Source organism: Saccostrea echinata, unplaced genomic scaffold (assembly GCF_033153115.1).
Source record: "Saccostrea echinata isolate AGI-Se365-2 ecotype Australia unplaced genomic scaffold, CSIRO_AGI_Sech_v1 ptg000015l, whole genome shotgun sequence".
Classification (NCBI taxonomy): Eukaryota; Metazoa; Mollusca; class Bivalvia; order Ostreida; family Ostreidae; genus Saccostrea; species Saccostrea echinata.
The window spans coordinates 6,922,670-6,944,739 of NW_026889764.1; the positions used below are offsets into that span (position 1 = coordinate 6,922,670).

General features: G+C 33.6%; 1 protein-coding gene and 1 pseudogene across 1 annotated transcript; both read left to right on the forward strand.

Annotated features, from left to right (window-relative positions):
• The first annotated feature begins 2,232 nt into the window (after positions 1 to 2,232).
• LOC133188039 (S-methylmethionine--homocysteine S-methyltransferase BHMT2-like) lies at positions 2,233 to 7,416 on the forward strand (annotated as a pseudogene).
• Positions 7,417 to 13,322: 5,906 nt separating this feature from the next.
• LOC133187803 (betaine--homocysteine S-methyltransferase 1-like) lies at positions 13,323 to 21,827 on the forward strand. Its single transcript, XM_061323204.1, has 7 exons — positions 13,323 to 13,354; positions 13,945 to 14,135; positions 16,241 to 16,435; positions 16,522 to 16,636; positions 17,397 to 17,572; positions 19,890 to 19,971; positions 20,208 to 21,827. The coding sequence occupies exons 1-7, from the start codon at positions 13,342 to 13,344 to the stop codon at positions 20,456 to 20,458; spliced, it is 1,023 nt and encodes a 340-aa protein (XP_061179188.1). The 5' UTR covers positions 13,323 to 13,341; the 3' UTR covers positions 20,459 to 21,827.
• Positions 21,828 to 22,070: the final 243 nt, after the last annotated feature.

Here is a 22,070-nt window from a genome sequence, read left to right on the forward strand (position 1 = left end):
CTAAACAGGCTTAAGGTCATCGTCTGTCATTGAAATATGATTCTAAATTATTTGTCTGGTTAGATGAATTTTTGTCCTAGCTACGTGTAGTCATTTTACAGCTCATCTGAACCAAAGGCTTGAGTGAGTTTCTCTGCATGAGTGAAGGCTGTCCGTCTGTTTGTTGTGAGTTTCTCTGCATGAGTGAAGGCTGTCCGTCTGTTTGTTGTGAGTTTCTTTGCATGACTGAAGGCTGTCCGGTTGTTTGTTGTCCGTTATCTTTTGTCTTTAAAAACCCTCAGCCAATTTAAACCAAACTTGCCACAAAGCATCGTTGGATAAAGGGAGGATTCCATCAAAGAAAGAAGGAGTAACATGAGAGAACAAATATATCCAGAGGAAACTTTTTTTTGAAATCTTCCTAAGAACAACAAGGCTGCAATAATTCAAATCTTCATCTTTATGAAGTGTTAATTCCACAATTATAGAACAAAAGATTTAATGTCCTCAGAAGTTGAATGATTCTTGATATGAAAAGTTTATTTGTTATATAATTAAAGAATTCTTAGTTCAAAAACACAATAAAAGGCACTTTAGAAAACAAAAGGTACTTAATTTTCCTCAAGTTTTTCTAGGTTTCTTTTATTGTCTGGCAACATTGAATTTTCATATGCAACAAAATTGTAAGGGTATTTTTAAAGCAAGGTAAGCAATATTGTAACTACATAGAGATTTTTCTTTTTTTTTTAACCAAACTTCAGATATTTAAAACACTTTCCTTAATGATAAACTGGTCATCATTATACAACCTTGGTAGGGTGCTATATAACCTCGTTAAGTACACATTGTGACACACCATTAGGTGTCAGCATCAACAGTTGAATTCAATCTAAATACAGGTTCCAAATTAATTGGCCCAGGCAACATTTTAATATCTCATCCCCAGTGACCTTGCCTTTGAGATAAGAGATTTCGTAAAGGTATTTTTGGTTCATGAGTAACAGCATACTCGATTTTGAATAAACTCCAATTGAGGGTTCAAAAGATACAGCCTGATTGCAAAGTCCAGTGCAATAGGACGTCTCATTGGTACTAGGTTATCACATGCATTTAGGTCATGGTCATCAAAAACTTAAGTGTGAATCCATCCCAAATAAGGTTCTTGATTATTACGATTTTTGAAAGGCATACACCCAGACAACCTAACCCTCATCCCGTTGGAGGAGAAATTATCATACCGATCTTGTAGAGTAGGCTTTCCCCTCTGAAATCCCCCCCCCCCAAAAAAAAAAAAAAAACTGACTCTAGAGTAGGATTACTCCCCGGAAAAAAGCTCTAGAAAAGGATTTCCCCCACGGAAAAATGACTCTAGAGTAGAAAATCCCACATCAGATTCAATTTTCCGGGGGAAAATCCTATATATTCTGTGTAATAGTTATACAGTGCGATTTCCCCCAGAGCCAATTTCCCCCCTAATAAAACTTGGTAATCGGTTGGACAAACTTTTAACTGTATCCTTCGAAACAAAAAAGGAATTTTATTCTAAATGGATTTTTTTCTCCAATTGTTTTTCAAACTAAATGTACATAATACTGATGTGCAAGTGTCTCTCCAAGATTCTGGTGTTTAAATATCCAAAATAGCTGCCGTTGCCATGAAACTAAAAATGGGTCCTTTGCTTCTAAAAAATTGAAATTTTGCAAAACTTTAAGAGAGTATTTGCTCTCTGCCTTCAAATCCAATATTATACCTCTGGGATCGAGGGAACATATGCTTCGGCTTGCAAAAGCAGTATTTCTTATCTTGTTTTGTTTCTGGTTTTGGATTTTTTTGAAGAACTACTCGATTCAAATACTCACAAAATGGCATGTGGAACCTATCAATAACATAAATTTTAGTGATGATATAAAATCTTTATGCAGAGCACAATATAAAGACATCAACAAGTTTTCAAGCGTAAAGTAATTAGTGTTTTTGAATCAAACAGACCCTAGTTATTTCATTTAATATTTTTGAGACTAGTTTTTCTTGTTGATGCGAGAAATTTAATGGGAAGAGAAATTACAGTGTACATATGTCATGAATATTTAAAAACACCTGTTGTGTTTCTTGTGATTTTAAAGGAATTTCTTTTATGCTTAACCTAGTTTTATGCTGGTGTGGTAGGTCAAAAGATAAACTTATAGTACCGTACTTCGTATTTCACAAGAGTTACTTCATTTCCTGATATTAGTGGACAGGAACACTCTGAAAATGACTGTAGAAGGTAAAGTCTTTAATGTTCAGATAAATCTATAGCTATCTGCATTTAACTATATCTATATTAAGTGTTTACATGTCTGTATTTTACTGCTGATCTAAACGTCACATTACCCCTATTTGACTATATTATTTACAAGCTGCTACAAGGGCTATATACCATTATTTTTTCCACATCTGGTACTTTCGAAAGACATATAAGATTTCTTTCCAAAGACAAAATTGATTTTGATATGAAAATTCTGGCACTGCTCTAAATTAGGTTTGCTAGAGCGTCTACAGAAAAAGAAGGACATTGTTGTAGCAGAAGGGTATATTTTTGAATTTGAGCGGCGGGGATACTTGAGGGCAGGATGTTTTGTATCAGAGGTCGTGCTCAATCATCCGGAACTGGTCCGCTCTCTTTATGAAGAATTTGTCCATGCAGGAAGTGAAGTAGTTCTTGCTTTTACTGTAAGTGTTTACTTCATAACGTGAATCAAAAAGGGTAAATTAAGTTAACACATCTTATATAGTCTATTCTGTTTTGGTAATAGTACTATGGGCATCGAGAAAAGTTGAAATTGATTGATCGAGAGGACGACGTCAAAGAACTGAACATAAAAGCCCTGAAAATTGCCAAAGAGGTCGCTATAAACACAGGAACCTTAATGGCGGGAAATATCTGTAATACTACTGTATTCGAGCGAGGGAACCAGGAAGCCATTGACACTACAAGAAAAATGTTTAAGGTTCGTTTGTAAACGTACATTGATTTGAACATATAATAGCGATAAAAATATTACGCTCATCACAAACATAAACACACAATCTGTAAATCATACGAGTTTTAAATGTGATCGATTACTGAAGTTGCGCTTTCATATACTTTACGCATATTTTCATTAAATTTTACATTGCAACAAAGACACTAGAAAACTGTCAGGGAATCTAACAGAGGCTGGCCTTTTACATCTTCGCTAGCCAAGGGTGACGATCTGCTCCTCTCCTCTTTTCAAGAAGGAAATAGAGGAGCGGATCGTCACTCTTGGCTAGCGAAGATGGGTCTTCTATTTAGGAGCAAATCGAGTGGGCCGTATAATGTGGCGCGGACTACATTGTAGCAGAGACGTTCAGTGAATATGCAGAAGCTGAACTGGCACTGCAATGTATCAAACAATATGGAAGAGGATGTAAGTAAAATGTATTTCTGTAAATGGGATAAAACTTCTGGTATAACCAATATACATTAGTAAACTTACATGTCTGGAAGCTAGACTATGGAATATAATTTTTTAAAATTCAAATGTAAAAGTATAGATAAGATTATACAATATACTATTCAAGAAAGTACTACTTACAATAGCAAAACACATAGATGTACGATATATCGACGATCCGTTATTTTGACTCTCTTTGTGACCATAAGTTTATTATTTTTGGCATCCTCTTATGAATGTTTACATGAAGCTTTTAAAGATGGAAGATATTTCTGTGATTATTATACAAAAGTGTAGCTCCTACCATAGTTACAGATGTAGAATGCCAGACAAAGTGACTCCTAACATGCAGGCGAAGGAAAAGTCAAGTAGCAATTCGGAATGAAATACAAAGAACGTTCACATCTGCATTCAGATAACGGATGAAAGAATTCTATGCAGTTTTAAGCTTATTATAAAATAATCGGCTTTATTATAAGTAGTTTCATTTTATTGATCAGTGCCGTCAGTGGTTTCACTTGTTCCCCATGGTAAGGATACAACGTCAGATGGACTCACTTTTCCTGAAGCTTGTAGGAAACTCGAAGAGGCGGGAGCGGATGTGGTAGGACTGAACTGCTGCAGGGGTCCAAAAACCATGATGCCGCTCATAAAAGACATCAGAAAAGCTTGCATTGTACCGGTTTACAAAGTGTAAGATAATAACATAATTTGACCAATTATTATTTAAAAATCAGATTAACCAAAAAAAAAAAAAAAAAAAAAAAGAAAAGAAGAAGGCTGATTTAACCGGACTTAATTGTTTAACCTGTGTAGGTTTTCCATTACTATATGGAAACAAATAGTTTAATATCATGAGAACTAGTCAGTTTTGATATTTATATGCCAGAAAAATTCCTTTTCTTCCTTCACAGGGTCCGATTTGTATGTTACCAGTGCCTTACCGTACCACACCGGAGCAACCAACCATGCAAACCCTGAGAGATGCAGAGTCAGGTCAGTCTAGAAGTTTAGCTAACACTGAAAGATTACTGAAACGTAATGTGTAAGGAATGGAAAACTATGTTTATGATACTATTTTTACGCACTTAGCTAGAAAAAAGGTCGCTTTAGAATACCAATTAATAAGATTTCAAGTTGTACACATATATTAATGAAATAGGTGAAGATAAGGATCGAAATCTACAAACAATACAAATCTGTAAACATTGCATTAAACACGAACCTCGTGGAAATTCCGGAGATAGGATCGCGTGCCTAGGAGTAGTATTTGAAATATGAAGATAATAAAGAATAGTAATCAAGCTCAAAAGTCCACTGAAACAATATATACAAAATTATTTGTCAGTAGCCTGCCTCAATTAGAAAATAGATCATACTCAGGGCATACTCTTGCGAATCGAAGAAGTTGGGAGACATAAACACCATAAGCAAGTGATAATGGAATATTACTACATAAATAAAGAAAGTTGACGATGAAAAACTGACGTTAAATTGTCCGGTTTGTCATGCAGTTGATAGTTGACCCTTGTGGTCTACAGTCAGTAAAACATCCAAATATGAAACAGCTAGATGTGGCTGACTCTTTTATTTTGAGTTCAATCGGATTTGTCGAGTCGACATATAAATGGAAGTAACTATTGTTAATTGACAAAACGTCTTCAATATATCTGAATGTCGAGTGGAGGCCACAGCAAGTGTTTTCTTCTCATGTAGACCTTTTTGATAAATTTTTATTCATTGGAATATAAAAACAAGTCGGGTAATAAAAGAGTACAATGACTGCCCCTGCCCCTCTGTACAATGACAGATTGTTGGAAGACCTTTCTCCAAAGACTAAATAGATATTGTCAATGGGGAGCTCCAGCATCCCTTTAATATCGATCTCGGGGTACTTATGTGTAGAATCGGAGTGATTCTTTTAACAAAATAATTTTAATCGTAGCCTTCACAATGCTTCACGACCTTGGATGTACATTTGTTTTCAGCGTTGAAAACTCGCTTCTCTTAAAAAAAAAATTGTGTAAGGTAAAAGAAGAGAGATCGACCTTGGGTTTCTAACAAGGATTGATTTTACCACTGGTGTTTTTAGTATTGTCAAATTATATCCACGTCATAGTTTTTGAATCCTTGACTATAATACAATGTAAATTCAAGCTTTCCTTGATTAAAAGGTGTGTTGTCATCTTGATACATGGTCATATATGTTTTTCACAGGCTGTCCAGCACAAGATAAGGGCGAATTTTAGGGATAAAATTCAGCTTTCAAATTCAAATTTATAATTAAAGTAGGGCAGTTTCAGACATTTAAATTGACTTTCCTTTGCAAATTTGATAATAAAGATACTCACAAGAATAATTTCAGTACAAGAAGGGCATTTTGATTTGTTTTGTATTGATGCACTTCAGAGTAGAAATGAAAAAAAAAAAAAAAAAAAAAAGAGAAATAGTTTTCTTTTTTTTGTTTTGTTTTTGTTAGAATTTCCCCTTGAATTAATTTTCTTAGGGAATTTTAGCAAAGCCATGCCCGCTCCCCTCCCCGCCAAAAAAAAAAAAAACCTAGGATTTTGAAGAATTTTAGAGCCTGTCACTTGGATGTGCGATATTAAAGTCATGTCCTACTCTTAGGTAGTACACCTTGAGTGGACTGAATTCAGTCTCTAGTACATGAACCTTTTTTTTCCTGACCTAAGGATGGTTGTGAACTTGACTAAAAATCATATCTCAAAGGTCAAGGTCACGGGGTAATAAGATCGAATTCAAACTTCTGTACTCTTTGAAAAAGTCACCATTTGAGCTCAGTCTAGGATTATATTTAACAGGCCAAGGTCACTGGGCAAATGATAATTTGAAATAAAGTTAAGAATACATGTATTTTTAGAAAGAAAAAAAGAAGACCTTTGTGTATCATCGTCGCAAGCCACGGGTTTTGTGTCCATTCTATTTCCACAAACCCGTGGCTGTCTCCTACAAATTTCTCTCGTTCTCATGAATATAAATAACAAACATTCAACCAATGGAATAACATCTGACGCTTCAAGTCAGAACCAATGAAAATGTATTTGGATGTAACCGCATAACCACGAGCTGTACATCAACTTCGGTTCGAATTTCCTTTCTTCACGAGTAACGCTATTCAGCGTTCTCACACAACGTCTACATTCGAAACCCTGTATTTTAATGTAAAACCTTGTAAGTATTTTAGAATATACGTTACTCACCTCTGTTCTTCAGGATCTATCGTATTTTTTTTCAATAAATCTGCCACGCATAGCAAACATGATTTCATTATAGGCGCCGCCATTTAAGCGTACCAAAAATTGCTACAGAGTGATTTCATTGGTCAAGGTAAATCTGGCGTCACTTTATAAATATTCAATGATTCAGTCGCGAGAACGAGAGAATTTGGTAGGAGGCAGCCACGGGTTTGTGGAAATAGAATGGACACAAAACCCGTGGCTTGCGACGATGTTTGTGTATATTTATTAAAATTATTCAGTGTATTTTATATTGTCAACCATTACCCTGGATATGAGAGATATTGACTCAAGGACATGTCTTCAAGGTCATACATGTAATAGGATGATGGCAATTGAAAAAGAAGACATCCGTAACTTTGTTCCCAAAACAACATCTATTTACATCTATACACATTTAAGTTCACTACTTTTCTTGAATAAAATAATTTTTTTTCTTACATGTATTTTTAGGAAAGACTGCTTTTCCGTTTGATCTTCCCGCATTTGCGTGTAGTCGAACTCAGGTTGCTGAATTTGCTCGAGAGGCCAAAGAAGTTGGAGTGCAGTACATCGGTCTTTGCTGTGGAAACGCAGCTCATTACATCCGGGTAGTTGCGGAGGAATATGGAAGAAGACCCCCAGCAAGCAAATTCTCCCCGGATATGTCGGAGCATTATATCTTTGGGGATAAAAAGCATGTTAAAAGTTATCACGCTACAAATCTTCTTCCTGATATGTAGACTGTTATTTCACTGGAAAAAAGAGATCTTGTTAATATTGACGTTTTATGTTTTTGGAATTATCAAGTATTTTTGTTGATATATAATAACTTTAAAAAGTCATTGCTATCCAGACTAAAGCTAATGTCAAAATATCATTTAAGGAAATATTTTAAATTCTTAAAAATCATATGTCAATTTTGAATATTTTTAAAATTCCCAACAACCAAAATGAATTTAAATTACCTAGCTCGTATATTGGATTCCGAAACTTCATAAAAATCCTGACAAACAAAGATACATAGCGGGTTCTAGTAAATGTTCTACCAAGCCTCTTTCTTTACTCCTCAGTAAACAATAATAAATTAACAATATTGAAGGAGAAACTTCAGGAGTACTGTGCAACAATATATTCGAGAAGTGGTGTAAATCAGATGTGGATACTTAAAAATTCCAAGGAACTTTTGAAATCACAAAATTTTACCAATTCAATCACATTTACGACTTTTCAACTTTATATACAACCATTCCCCATGATAAATAAAAGTCCAGGCTTTTTGACATCATTGACAACTGCTTTTTCAATAAGAATGGAACTCGTAAATTTACCTACCTTGTCATTGGTAATTTGCAAAATTATTTTGTCAAACACATTCTGATTGTACACACAAGTACTCTGAAGTTGATATCAAAAAAATGCTTCAGTTTCTGATTGACGATATCAATGTCGTTTTTGGAGACCAGGTCTTTCAACAATCTATTGGAATTCCCATGGGTACCAATTGCGCCCCGTTATTAGCAGACCTATTTTTGTATTCATATGAAGCAGAATATTATACGTGAAAAGAAGAAAACACTTCCTGTGGCCTTCAACTCGACATTTAAATATATCAACGACGTATTGTCTATTAACAATGATTATTTCCATTATGTCGATACGATATATCCCGGTGAGCTTGAAATAAAAGATACCACATGGTCTGACACATCTGTTTCATATTTGAATATTTTACTAGAAATAGACATTAATGGTAATCTAACAACAAAGCTTTATGATAAACGTGATGACTTCAACTTTTCAATCGTCAACTTCCCTTACTCATGCAGCAATATACCTTTATCACCCACATACGGGGTTTATATCTCTCAGTTGATTCGATATACAAGAGCGTGCTCTAAGTATGACCAATTTCTAAAACGAGGTAAGTTATTGACAAACAAGCTGATGAAACAAGAATATCAGCAGTCTCGTTTAAATCATCATTTCGTATATAAGTTCTATGGTCGATACAATGACCTTGTCAGCAAAAACAATCTATCATTAAGTCAAATGCTGACCGACATTCTTCATACTAATTGTTAGGCTATTATTTACACACTGAGTTGTCGATGGATTTTTCCTTTATTTCCCGATCATGACAAGGAGCACAGAGCAGGAAATGCTCACTCCTCCATGACACCAGATTCAACCTCTGGTGTTTTAGAGGTCCGTTTTTGCTCTGCTCCTGATTTATATTGTTTAATGGACTTTTGAGCTTGAATACTGTTCGTTATTTCCATATATTTCTTGTTGATTTAAAGTGTCCTTGATCCAGTCTCTAAGGAATCAAATGGCAAAGTCGTACTGAAAACAAAATTTATAATTTACACAAATAAAAAAAAATAAAAATTCTTTTGTCATCTGATATAAAATTAATGTTGTGTTGTTTTACATCTACCAGTCTAGGAGCTAGTCCAGATTATACTAAAATATACATTAGTAATAAAAGTATTCAATGTCCGTCTCCTTATTTGACTGTAAATAATTTTTAAAATACAAAATATCCTTTAGCTTCGTGTTTAATGATTAAAATTAGGGATGTCAATTTTGTCCATAATTGATATTCGAATATTCAATTTAAGTATTCGAATATATTCGAATATTCGATAAAATAAATAAAATCTGGTTTATTTTAAATATGCATCATCCTACTTTCCTGAAAGATTTAGCGTAGGTATTCTTATATTGGAAGTAAAATTGTATGAAGACTTTTGTGGATGTACAATGAGGAATTCCATTTGATATTTGTCATGGTTTGAAATTAATATTTGATTTAAATGTAGAAAAGTATAATTTTAACCAAATGTACACGTGTTTTTACATGTAGGAACCAGTCGTCTTACCAAAACAGGATGGTCGTATACTGTTCAGATTTCAATACGTGTAATTAATTACAATTATCAGCCTAATAAGAGATATGTTTATAATTTGTGATAAAATGTTTTTAAAGTATAAACAAACATTTCCATAGACAATATTCCTAGGTAATTAACAGGTAAACTAAATTCCCGATAATGAATATAAAATTAAGGATTATGTACAACCCAAGATAATCAAGTAATTTACACATTTATTCTGAAATTGAGCCCTTTACATTATTACATGTAATTACAGACTAATTCTATTGGTCATTTATTCAATGATCAATTAAATTTATTTTGATAAGTATAGTTACTCTTCACCTCTTTTAGACGTGAAGAAGGTTTAGAAGGTTTTCATTTTGTTGTCCTCGATTTTAGATCCGATGGTATTTAACTAATAAAAAATATGAAAGTAGGTTTTGTATTATAATATGTAAAGCATTAATTTATAATTCTTTAACACCCTACTCAAAACAAAATAATTTAGTCGATCTATAAGATAAGAAAAGTAGTGAAGGAAATCAGGCGATCGAAATTGATCGCTAGTAAATTAAACGTGAATGATTCCAGCAATGTTCTAATCAAAATTTATAAATCACAGTACTTCTTTTATGAAATCTGAAAAACACCGAATATTCGAATCTTAAATTCATATTCGAATATCAACTCATCGAATGAATATTCGAACGTTCGAATATTCGTTGACATTCTTAATTAAAATGTATGGTATATTGATATAAAAAATCCTTAATTTTCAATAATTTTTTATTTGGAATAATCAACTTGCTGTTGCCATAATTAGTTACAATAAGTATTAGAACATAGAAAAGTTTGGACTTTGATAGAGCAGTTACACATGTACGTACTTAAACTTGTGCCACATCAACCCTTTGACATATACTGTACATTTAAAGCGTATTTTATTTTTAGGGATGCTTTATACCGTGATAACGATAATAAAGAATAAAGGTAAGTTATATGAAAGTTTAATTGATAGATCCTTTTTTCATGAAGAGGTGATATATGTACTTTTTTTATCGACAAAGCCTGCAAAATATAAACATATTGGGGACATTGGACTATTTTGTCAGTTTTTTGCCAAAATTTAATTTTGCAGAGATTTGTAATCCTATTTATTTATCAATTCTTTTTTCCTTTCCACATACATGTAGTGTGATTACTTGCAATAAACTATTTCATGCTGCTTCTCTCCTATAATTCTTACTAATTCCAATGATTTTGTAGACTACAAAGAACATAATCTTTTGCAATAATTTTTCACATTTGGGAACAATATTGCCAGAGTGATTAAAACAATAAAATACGTAACAATTTCAATTAGCTAATCATCTTTCAATTGATCGATTTTATGTGTGAGGATTCACTTCATCAAAAGCTCCCGTTATACCTTTTGTGACATGATTTAAACATCTCATTATCAAAATTAAAGTACTAACCATTTCAATACCTGATGGGTAAAAAAACATAAACGTTTCAGAGTAATCTAACAGACTCGCTTTGTGAAAAGAGGACAGATATTAAGAAGGATAGCAATGTGAAAAAACAAGACCCTTGTCTCATCCCTGCTGAGGAAGAGATAGTAGAAGAGATTTGAAGATGTCCTTTTTATGTTTACTTCTGCAGGATAGTCTTGAAAAGTTAACTATTGCTATTGCTATAAATCTTGATGCAGAAAAGATAAATATTTGGTCGACCTGTTTGTGTATTCTGATGAAGAATTTATTCAAAAAAATTCCAAATGAAAAGAATATTTTTTTTTTTTGGCTGTGGCCTGCAATTCGACATTTACAATGAAGACATTTCAACGGCTTTCTATCAATATAATAATATTTATTTTCATTCATACAGTGATTCAATATATCCCATTGTATTCAAAAAGGACACCACAGAGTCTGACACAAATTTTCTTATTTGGATTTTTTAATAGAGAGAGCTGGAGACATTGATGGAAATCTAACAACTAAACTTTAAGATGAGCGTGATGACTTTAACTTTTCTATCTTCAACTACCATTATTTATGTTGTAATATACTATTTTCACCAGAAGATGGTGTTTTTCTTTTCAAGTTGATTCGAAACACACACAAACACACCCTCACACACACACACACACACACACACCCTCCCTCACACACACACACACACACACCCTCACACACACACACACACAAACAAGGCAAGCTACTGACAAATATTGATGTTACAAGGATATCAGCGATATCGTTTACAATCAACATTTTGCAAATTCTATGGTCGTAACAATGACCTTGATTATAAATACAACCTTTCGTTATGCCGAATGTTGACTGATATTTTGAAATAATCAAACTATTATTTTCAAACTGATTGTCTATGGATTACTTCCTTTACCCGATCAAGACAAAGAGCCCACGGCGGATGTGACCGATCGACAGAGGATACTTCCTCCTCTCTGATTCTAGCCTCAAAGATAATCGGTAATAACTGCTTTTTAGTTTATTTTGTTACACATGTGGATGAACAGTGCACTAATTTCCTTAGTGATATGTTCCAAAACTTTTTCTGCCATCCAACAAAAAAATCAAAACAAGCAAGTTTATTGGTCTGTAAAGACGACTATAAAGGGTTGGGTGGTGGATTAAATATACAGGTTGATAAAAAATGTATCTAGAATTAGGGAGTGAAATGTAGTTGATTGACCAATGCTGGAAAGTGAAGAAATTCTCCCCAACAGTGCGCAGAAAATCTTGCGCAGTAAATTGCACCTTATTTGCATTACGGGATCTGTAGCATTATGGTCAAACACTTAAATATAAAACCATATCGCTACAGTTCTGCAGATACGAAAATGTATGCAAATATACAGTTCAATATACACTAACTGTAAATATGCAGTGAATCAGACTGTTTTTGAAAAGTTCTAAGGCGAAATGGGAATTTGATAATTCTAAATTTTAGCAAATTTTTCAGTTAAGGCTAAATTGTAAGAAACCGATTTTTAACAGGTTTTTAGTCTGGCCCTTTTTAGCCAGGCGGTAGGGAGAGGGCAACCAAACAATTTTTTAAAGATGGCCTGAGTATTCTTCGTCGGTATCATGTATATTCATTCAAGGTCTTCCAATAAAAAGATGTATTTATGAGATCTTTGTTAACCAAAATTATACTGTGCAATGTACGATACATTATATCCAATGTTATAAAAAAAGAAAACTTCTTCTTTAAAAAGAATTAGTTTTTAAGCATAATTACTATACATAGTCTATGCTTCTTTTAAAAAAAACAATTCTGTAAGTTGATAAATATTAAGGCTATTATTATTATTATTTTTTTTATGTACTCCCACTCATATTTTTCAAGGTGGATAGTAAGGTAGTTTTTTATTTTTTTTTTTTAATTTTCTAACACAATCATAAATGTTATGAAAATCACAGAACCTAATGTCTAAAAGCAAGTCGGACAATATATGTATTTTCCCAGAAACAAAAAAAAAAAAAAAAAAAAATATAAAAAATTAAAAAAAAATTAAAGTACTGAAATAAATTGACCCAGTAGGGGCAAATTTGATGGGTCAGTCGGGTACATAAAACAAATCATTTTTTATTCTTGGCCTAATAAAACTTATCATTTTGTATACTCATAAATCATACATAATTTAAAATTTCTAGACATCACCTGATTATACGTGCATTGATAAGTATTACATAAATCTTGACATTCACGGGAACCCGTACTGGGATATACTGAGTGCGACGGATCAGGTTTAAAATGGCTGTGGAAGGTAAAAATTCTACTGGGAAAAATATTTTAATTTTGGCCACTTTTATTTGATGCTTAAATGCAAATAAATCCTTATTCCATATAATATCATTTCATAGTCAGTACGTTCGGAAAGGAGTGCATTCATGTAAAATTCAGTTGATTAAGTAAATAACATTCTCTGATATTTCACTGTGCAGTACAAAGTTCTAACCATGTGATAAGTATGGTATGGAATAAAGTTTGTGCTGATAATCATTGATATTTAAAATTGCATTCTGATCCTTTAAAATAATCTCTGTTTCAAAAGATTTTTCAATTGTTCGCTGCCTTTATTGTGTTGCTTTTTTAAATAAATGTACCTCGTTCTTTCCCTTCTTTTGTAAATATTGACATTTTTAAATATTTGAATAGATCATATACAGCACATAATTTAAAGATTAAAATTAAGATAACAAAGCAAGAAGATAGGATGTTTTTCACAAGAATTCAACAAGTTTTATTCATAGTTATTGAGTTGCTATGCTGCTGCTCTTCATTTCTATATATTATAAATACCTTAAATGCCGGTTTATTTTGTGACTTGTATGTTTTCCATTTGCCTCCGAGTAGGGTTAAGAGCACGTTTGAAGAGTGGCCAAGACATCATAGTAGCCGAGGGCTATTTGTTAGAGCTAGAGAGGCGAGGCTATTTACAAGCCGGAGCATTTATTCCGGAAGTAGTTTTAGAACATCCAGAGGTCGTCAAAGCTCTTCACGAAGAATTTGTGCACGCAGGAAGCGACGTAGTTGTGGCATTTACCGTAAGTTTCCTGGTATTTATTGCAATTAAGTGATATCACCTATTTGAATAGATAATATCAGTGAACCCATTTAAAGAGGTGATATCGCTCAATAGAAGTCTCTTGTCGTTGCCTTAAATTCAACATTTAGATATATATCAACGACGTTTTATCAATTAACAATGTTCATTTTCATTACTACATTGATTCGATATTATATCCCTTTTGACTCGAAATAAAAGATACCACAGAATCTGACACATCTGTTTCATACTTGAATATTTACTAGAAAAAGACGTTAATGGTTACCTTACAACAAAACTTTATGATAAACGGGATGACTTCAACTTTTCTGTCGTCAACTTCCCTTATTTATTTATGTAGCAATATAGCATTGTTTCGTGCATATGGAGATTTTTCCGTTCGCCCGATCATGACAAGGAGCATACGGCGGGTGTGACCTGTCGACAGGAGATGCTTACTCCTCTATGGCATCTGATCCCACCTCGGATGTTTTTAAAGGTCCGTCGACGTCTTTGCTCTGCTCCAAATTTGTATTGTTTTAATGGACTTTTGAGCTTGATTACTGTTCGTTATCTTCATATTTCAGCATTGAATTTTAATAAGAGGTATCACCCTTTTGAATAGGTGATATCACCTTTAAATAGGTGATATTACCTATGCGAATTGAATAGGTAATACAGTGTATCAACCATTTGAATGGTTGATATCATCAATTTATTTTGAATTTGTGATATCGTTCAAATGAGTAATATCACCTATTTGTATTCCTTACTAGGTTATTAAGTAATGAATAGTTCCTTTTTCATGGAAAGTTTCAATGCAATGCAAAATAAAGAAAGAACTTTTAATAGGCTAGAACAATTTTATTTTCTTTACATTGGTTAAAAAATAATGATATTGATTTCATATATAATTACTCTTACAATAAAAAAAAAATGAAACATTTCTGAACTTGTTAAACTTAATTTGAGCACATTCTACCATTTCAGCATTTATTGATCAAATAAACTGAAGATTTGCTAAGATCTCCTTTTTGGCTAGAGGCGGGGGATGGGGGGGGGGGGCTTTTCTTGTGTTATATGTACACAAAACTTAAATGGTTCATAAAACAGCTCGATTTTACATACGAAAAACTAGAGTTATATTGAGCCTAAGCAAATTTGGGCTGCCCTCTTCCCCTTGTTATAGTGCGAGACATGTGAAGTTATGCATATTTTAATTGCATTCAGTTTTGCTATATGTATCGATTCCTTCTCTTTATTATTATTATTTATGTACAAAGAGAGTGAAATGTTTTTCCCGCATCGTGTGTATAGAGGAAATGTATGCAGTACAAATAAAGTCTTGGGAGCACTTGTTATTTCATACAAAGTTTGAAAATGTTATATCACCTATTCAAAATGACTAAGTGATATCACCTTTTCAAATAGGTGATGTCATCTATTCGAATATGTGATATCACCTATATGATTTGAATAGGTTATATCACCTAGGTGATATAGGTGAAATCATCATTTCAAATCAAATAGTGATATCCCCTATTCAAATGAGTGATGTGACTGATGTCACCAATTTAAATGTGTAATATCATCTTTTTGAATATGTGATATCACTTTTTGACTTGAATAGGTAATATCACCTATCCGAATAGGTGAAATGGCCATTTCAAATCAGATAGTGATAACACCAATTCAAAGAGGTGATGCCACCAATCCGAATGTGTGATATCACCCTTTTGAATATGTGATACCAAAACGCCCCCTCATATCCCTGACTCTTTCTGATTAACTTCGATATCATATAAATATTTGTATACTATGAAAAGTATAGCCTTCATCAAAATTACAATTATCTGCACTACAGTGGTACAAACTTTGCCAATTTTTATATTAATATTGGAGTGAGCATTTACATTTCTTAAATACAGTTAAATCAATGTGTAATTAAATATAATTTACCAAATGATTTTGTATGCATTGTGTCATTTGTTTTCAAACTTTAGTAATCATACTTATTAGTATTGATACATGTAAGCGGCGTATTACATAGTTAATGTTTATCATTAAATTCATCTGTCAGATCTATTGTTGTACGATTAACAGTATTATGGTCATCGTGCGAAGCTCAAAGTCATCGGTCGTGAGGATGACCTGATGGAACTTAACTTACGTGCCCTGAGGATGGCCAAAGAAGTGGCAGTCAAAACGGGCACCTTGATGGCAGGGGATATCTGTAACACCACTGTGTTTCACAGGGACGATCCAAATTCCGTAGAGGAGGTTAGGGAGATATTTCGGGTAAGTTGAAATAAAGAAATTATATCACAAAGTTATATAATTAGTATGAGTAATTTGTTACTCTCTTTTTTTATTTAATTTTCTAGGAACAAATACAATGGGCTGTACAATGTGGGGCAGATTACATGATTGCAGAGCGGTTCCATGAGTTTGCCGAGGCCAGGTTGGCACTTGACTGTATCAAAGAATATGGAAATGGCTGTAAGAAAATATGAGAGCCGATAGGGATAGATCATATTGTCAAATATCATACCTCTTTCTAATAATCTTATTATTCTATACAACAGATGATCTGATTAGTTCTAGAAAGTCATGTGACATAGCTATAAATTTTCATATTTCCCTGCCACCGTCATGCTTTACATCATGTTCAACCTCTTGGGAGACCTCGATCATGCATTTTCCTGCAATAATTATCGTTCTTTGAACGAAAACTTCTAACTGCAAAATATACAATTATTATAGTAGAAAAGGTTTCATCTAACAAGCGATGAGGAAACTTTCCAACTGGGATGCTGAAAGGAAAACAAAGAAATCGAAGACAATTGTCTTTGAAGTGTTCAAGGGTCTTCAGTAAAGTGTGTCAGTGACGTTTTAGAACTGAAAGCGAATTTAAGAGCGGTGCCGAATTTGAAATTTTTTGTTTATTTTTTTAAAGATTTGGCTTGTTTTGGTATATTGGATGAATGCCGAGGAAGTATGAAGATTTATTCAGCCAAAAATCATATTCCCCGAGGGGGAAACCCTCGGGGAATATGGTTTTGCTTGCTTGAATTAATCTTCACATTTCCATCTCTATCATTCAATAAATGTATATTGCAGTAATTTCACTTTGAAGTTTAAAATATTTATATTTTAATATAATTTATCATACATGTTCATTATGTTGAAAGTCACTGACTGACAGTTATATCCAAGTTCATTTTTTAATATATTATCATTATATATTTATCATTTATAGTGCCAGCAGTGGTGACATTGGCACCGCATGAAAAAGACGAAACAAAAGATGGTCTTTCTTTTCCGGAGGCCTGTAAACTTTTAGAGGAGGCAGGTGCAGTAGTGGTGGGCCTTAATTGTTGTAGAGGTCCAACCACAATGCTTCCTCTGCTAAGAGAAATTCGGAAAGTATGCAAGGTAATGAGGAATATCAACGTTAAAATATAGGCACAGATATGTTGTCCAGATTTCTGAGTTTATGCTATACCCCGGCGTCGGTTTCGGGGCTAGCATTGGCATCTTAGTCAAAGTTTTAGGAGCATGCCCGAATTCCCAAGTAACTGTTACATGTAGTACTTCTTAAACAAACTTGCATGGAATATACATCTTTGGGCGTAATTACTACCGGACTTGCTTTGGATGGTGGATCTGACAGATATTTTCCAGATGAGTGACCAGGCTTAGGTTTTTTGTGCAAGTCCATTTACAAGTTGACCAAACTTGCATTGATGATGCTTCTAGTGATGAACACTACCAGACTTGCTTCAGATGCTGGTTCTGACCTACATTTTCCAGTAAAATGACCAGTTTTAAGTTTTAAAACCAAGTCTATTCCCAAGTAACGATAAGCCTTATGTGTTGAACAAACATGTTAAGATGATGCCTAACAAACATGCATGGCCGATGCATCCGTATACTACCTGACTTGCACCAGGTGCTGGATCTGACCTATTTTTTCCAGGGGAGTGCGTAAAAATTGTGTCTGTATCTGAATCATATTTTTGTCTCTTGCTCATATTTATGCATTGAATTATTAATATCTTCAAATTTAAAGAAAATATCCTCCAACAAGTCCAATACTTGAAGAAACCTGTCTATACAATAGGAAAAGTCAAATCTAAGATAAAAGTAATTGGGATGTGAACAGTATTATCAGAAATGTAGCCTCATTCAAAAGAAAAAATGATACTTATTCTTGACAACAATGCTTTGGCTATAATATACTATATCTAATTCAGGAGGAATTTTAAAAGGTTATCGTGACTGGAATTTGTGAATGTATTTTTCTTTCTGAGCCAACATTTTGTAGCTGAGTACTGTAGCATAAAAATCTTGAATGTAAGAAAGATGGGTTTTGTTCTAGAGAATATCGCATAAGGATGCTGCATGACATTCAAATAAGATTCATACACGTAGATGCATGTGGTGACTTCAGGAATACGTCTGCAGTTACAGATACAGTTTCTTCACATTATGTAAATCAATTTGGTTCAGCTCAAATCATTCACATACTAGTATTGAAGAATAATAGTATAATTTTCTGAAGATATTACGACGACAAAACAGGTCATTATTAATGACATTTAATGGGGAAAAATTGCAACAGTTGGGTTGATTAACAAACTTACTGCCCTTTATCCGACAATAGGACATGATAAGATTACATTACTACGTTTCTCATTATAAACATTTCAAGTACCTTTGTTTCTTGACGATCAGATGCCAGGTATACAGAGAGTACTTATCACTGAATTATCAATACATTACCAGGATTTTGTTTGGATGATTGAGATAAAGATATTTTCATATAGTTGAAATGATATGTTTGCACAGTCCTTAAAAATCCATGGATTTAGATCCGTTCCATTTGGGACTTTAAGTTTGACAAAGACATTGGAGAAAATTTTTTTGTAACTGTCATTAATAAGCATTTAGTGCACAATGATTATTTTCATCAAAATAATTATTTACACTTTTTAGTATTTTGATTTAAATATTTCCAAAGTAGCATTTTGATATGTTAAAAACAATGGTATTTGGAAAAATCATTATCTTTTTATAACCCCCGCAAAGGAAGTTTGAGGCTTAAATAGAATTCACCTTGTCTGTCTAGCTGTCTGTCCGTTTGTCTAGCTGTCCGTCTTCTGTCTAGCTGTCCGTCATGTCCGTTCAATTGTTTCCAGGTCATAATAACTTTGTAATGAAGAAACATTGGAAGCTTTTTTGGTTAAAAAAATTACCCATGTCCCAAGAGTGTGTCATGACCTTGACCTAAGGTCATGACACTTTCAGAAACATGACCGTAGCCAAAGATCATTCACGCAAGTTCAAGGTCAATAGCAGAAAAAAGTATACAATTTGTGCCTAGTTCATAACTCTGTGATAAATAAGTATTGGAAATCAAAATTTCAAACAAAGATTACTTGTGAGCTAAGTGTATGTCATAACCTTTAAAAATTGCACGGGGGTTATAATTTCGTGAGCTTGCTCACAATATCTCCTAGTTCAAATTTATTTCAATGTTTAAGTAATTGTAGAGTGTATTTCAATTTTCAATCAGGTGTCATGGTAGATATACTTTACAAATTGTTATAGCATGCTGTGTTAAAAAAATGGAGAAAATGGATTATCTTGAAAATTGTGATATGATCCCACATTTGAGACTTAACTACATGTAACATATACATATGTATATCTATAGGATTTGACTTTTTTACGCCACCCTTATTTTCAGGGACCTATTGCCGCACTCCCAGTTCCGTATCGAACGACCCCTGAAGAACCCACCTACGAGACTTTGGTTGATCCTGATACAGGTAATTCTATTACATTGCCTTTTGTAAAAGCAAATTATATTGTTTGGGTGTAAAGTATAGAAATGGTATTAAGCACGTCTAATCAATAGATGCATTTAAATTGAAATGTTTGGACAAATAACAAATACATGGTGTATTTGAAAGCAAATGCAAAACTACCATTGTGGAATGCTTCATCGTAATATAACTATATAATGTGACAAAACTCACAATTATATTTTCATGGTATATTTCAGGCAAGTCTGCATTTCCCGTTGACCTCCCGCGATTTTTCTGCAGCATAACACAGATTGCAGAGTTTGCAAAGCAGGCTAGAGAAATTGGTGTGCAGTACGTGGGTCTGTGTTGCGGAAACGCTTCACATTACACTCGAGTAGTGGCGGAGGAATACAACAGACGGCCGCCTGCCAGTAAATATGCACCAGATATGTCAAAGCATTACAAGTTTGGAGCGAAGGAGTTTGTAAAGAAACACCATGATTTGTGATGCCGTAATTGACTGCTTTATTACTCCCAAACTTTTTTTGTGAAATATATTTCATGAAGTGATTTGTATTATGTGAAGGTTCTTTTCATATACGTTCCTCATATTACCCGGTATTTCAATGAGATTTTCGATTGCTTACTCTAGATAGTATAAAGCTTAGATATAAACTAGAGTGTTCCAAGGAACGCAGCATGTGTCGCCTGCTTTATGGCATCATTAAAGTAGTCCGAAATATCTGACGTTTTCCAGGCCTTTTTACGATTTTTGTATTTATACTTGCCAGGAAAACGTCAGAACCCGGGCGCCGTTATGAAAACTGGAAATTTTGCCGTCTCCAACCGGAGCTGATTTCGATACTTGCGAACCAAATTAATTGCCGAACTCACATCTTATCAATAGCAAAATGCTTCTAGTACTCACCAATATCGATGGAAAGAAAATATCACTCCACATTTCGATACAGGTCTTGCAAGATTTTAAAATGAACGAAATGAAAACAGACCTCGACAGTCTGATAAAATGATACACCAGACTGTATATTTTATAAACATTCCATAAAAACGATGTTTGTGAGTACTAAAAGTATTGTACTGTTGATAAGTTTTGCGTTTGAGATTTAATTCGGTTCGCAAGTATCGAAAATCAACCTGAGAATGCCGCCTCCAATTTCCAGTTTTCATAATGGCGCCGGTTCCGACGTTTTCTTGGCATGTAAAATATCAAAATCTTGAAAAAAAAGTCTGGAAAACGTCAGATATTTCGGACTATCTTAAAGATGGAAATAAATTAAAGAAATATAATTCATGCATTTGCCTGCTAAGAAAAACTTTGATACAATTGCAATTTTCATAAAGTGTGGCAATTGAATAAAAATTGTTCCCCAACCCTCAAAGCTTATATAATTAAAGGGATAATGAAATTGAATTTTTTTCGAAGTAATTACCAACAGTCACCCAGGTTAACAGGGGATGCTTACTCCTCCATGGCACCTGATCCCACCGCATATGTTTTTTTAGAGATACGCCTTTGCTCAGCTCAAGATTTGTATTGTTTTTATGGACTTTTGAGCTTGATTGCTGTTTGTTATCCCCATATTTCATTCATGATTAAAGAAAGTACTGCAATTGTCAGTCTACAGCTTTAACAGGGGATGCTTACTCCTCCATGGCACCTGATCCCACCGCATTTGTAGATTTGTATTGTTTTTATGGACTTTTGAGCTTGATTGCTGTTTGTTATCCCCATATTTCATTCATGATTAAAGAAAGTACTGCAATTGTCAGTCTACAGCTTTAACTGAAGTGCGATTATTTTGCTTTACCGATCCCGATTTAATGAAGTTGTAATAAATATTCAGTTTGTGTAGTAACTGTTTGTTATACAATTTTCTAGGACAGCATCGTGAGCTCACAAAAATGTGTTATATACATGTATCGAAAATCTGTCTCTCAAAATTCAAAAGATAAGTTTTGAATTACCGTTCGAAGGATTATTGAAAAGGAGGTCAGATGTCAAATGGACTGTTACACATTTTTTTTATAATATCTTATGACAAACTGTGTACAATTTAATTAGCACATAGTTACTTACCTCTAAAATGTAAAAAATAATT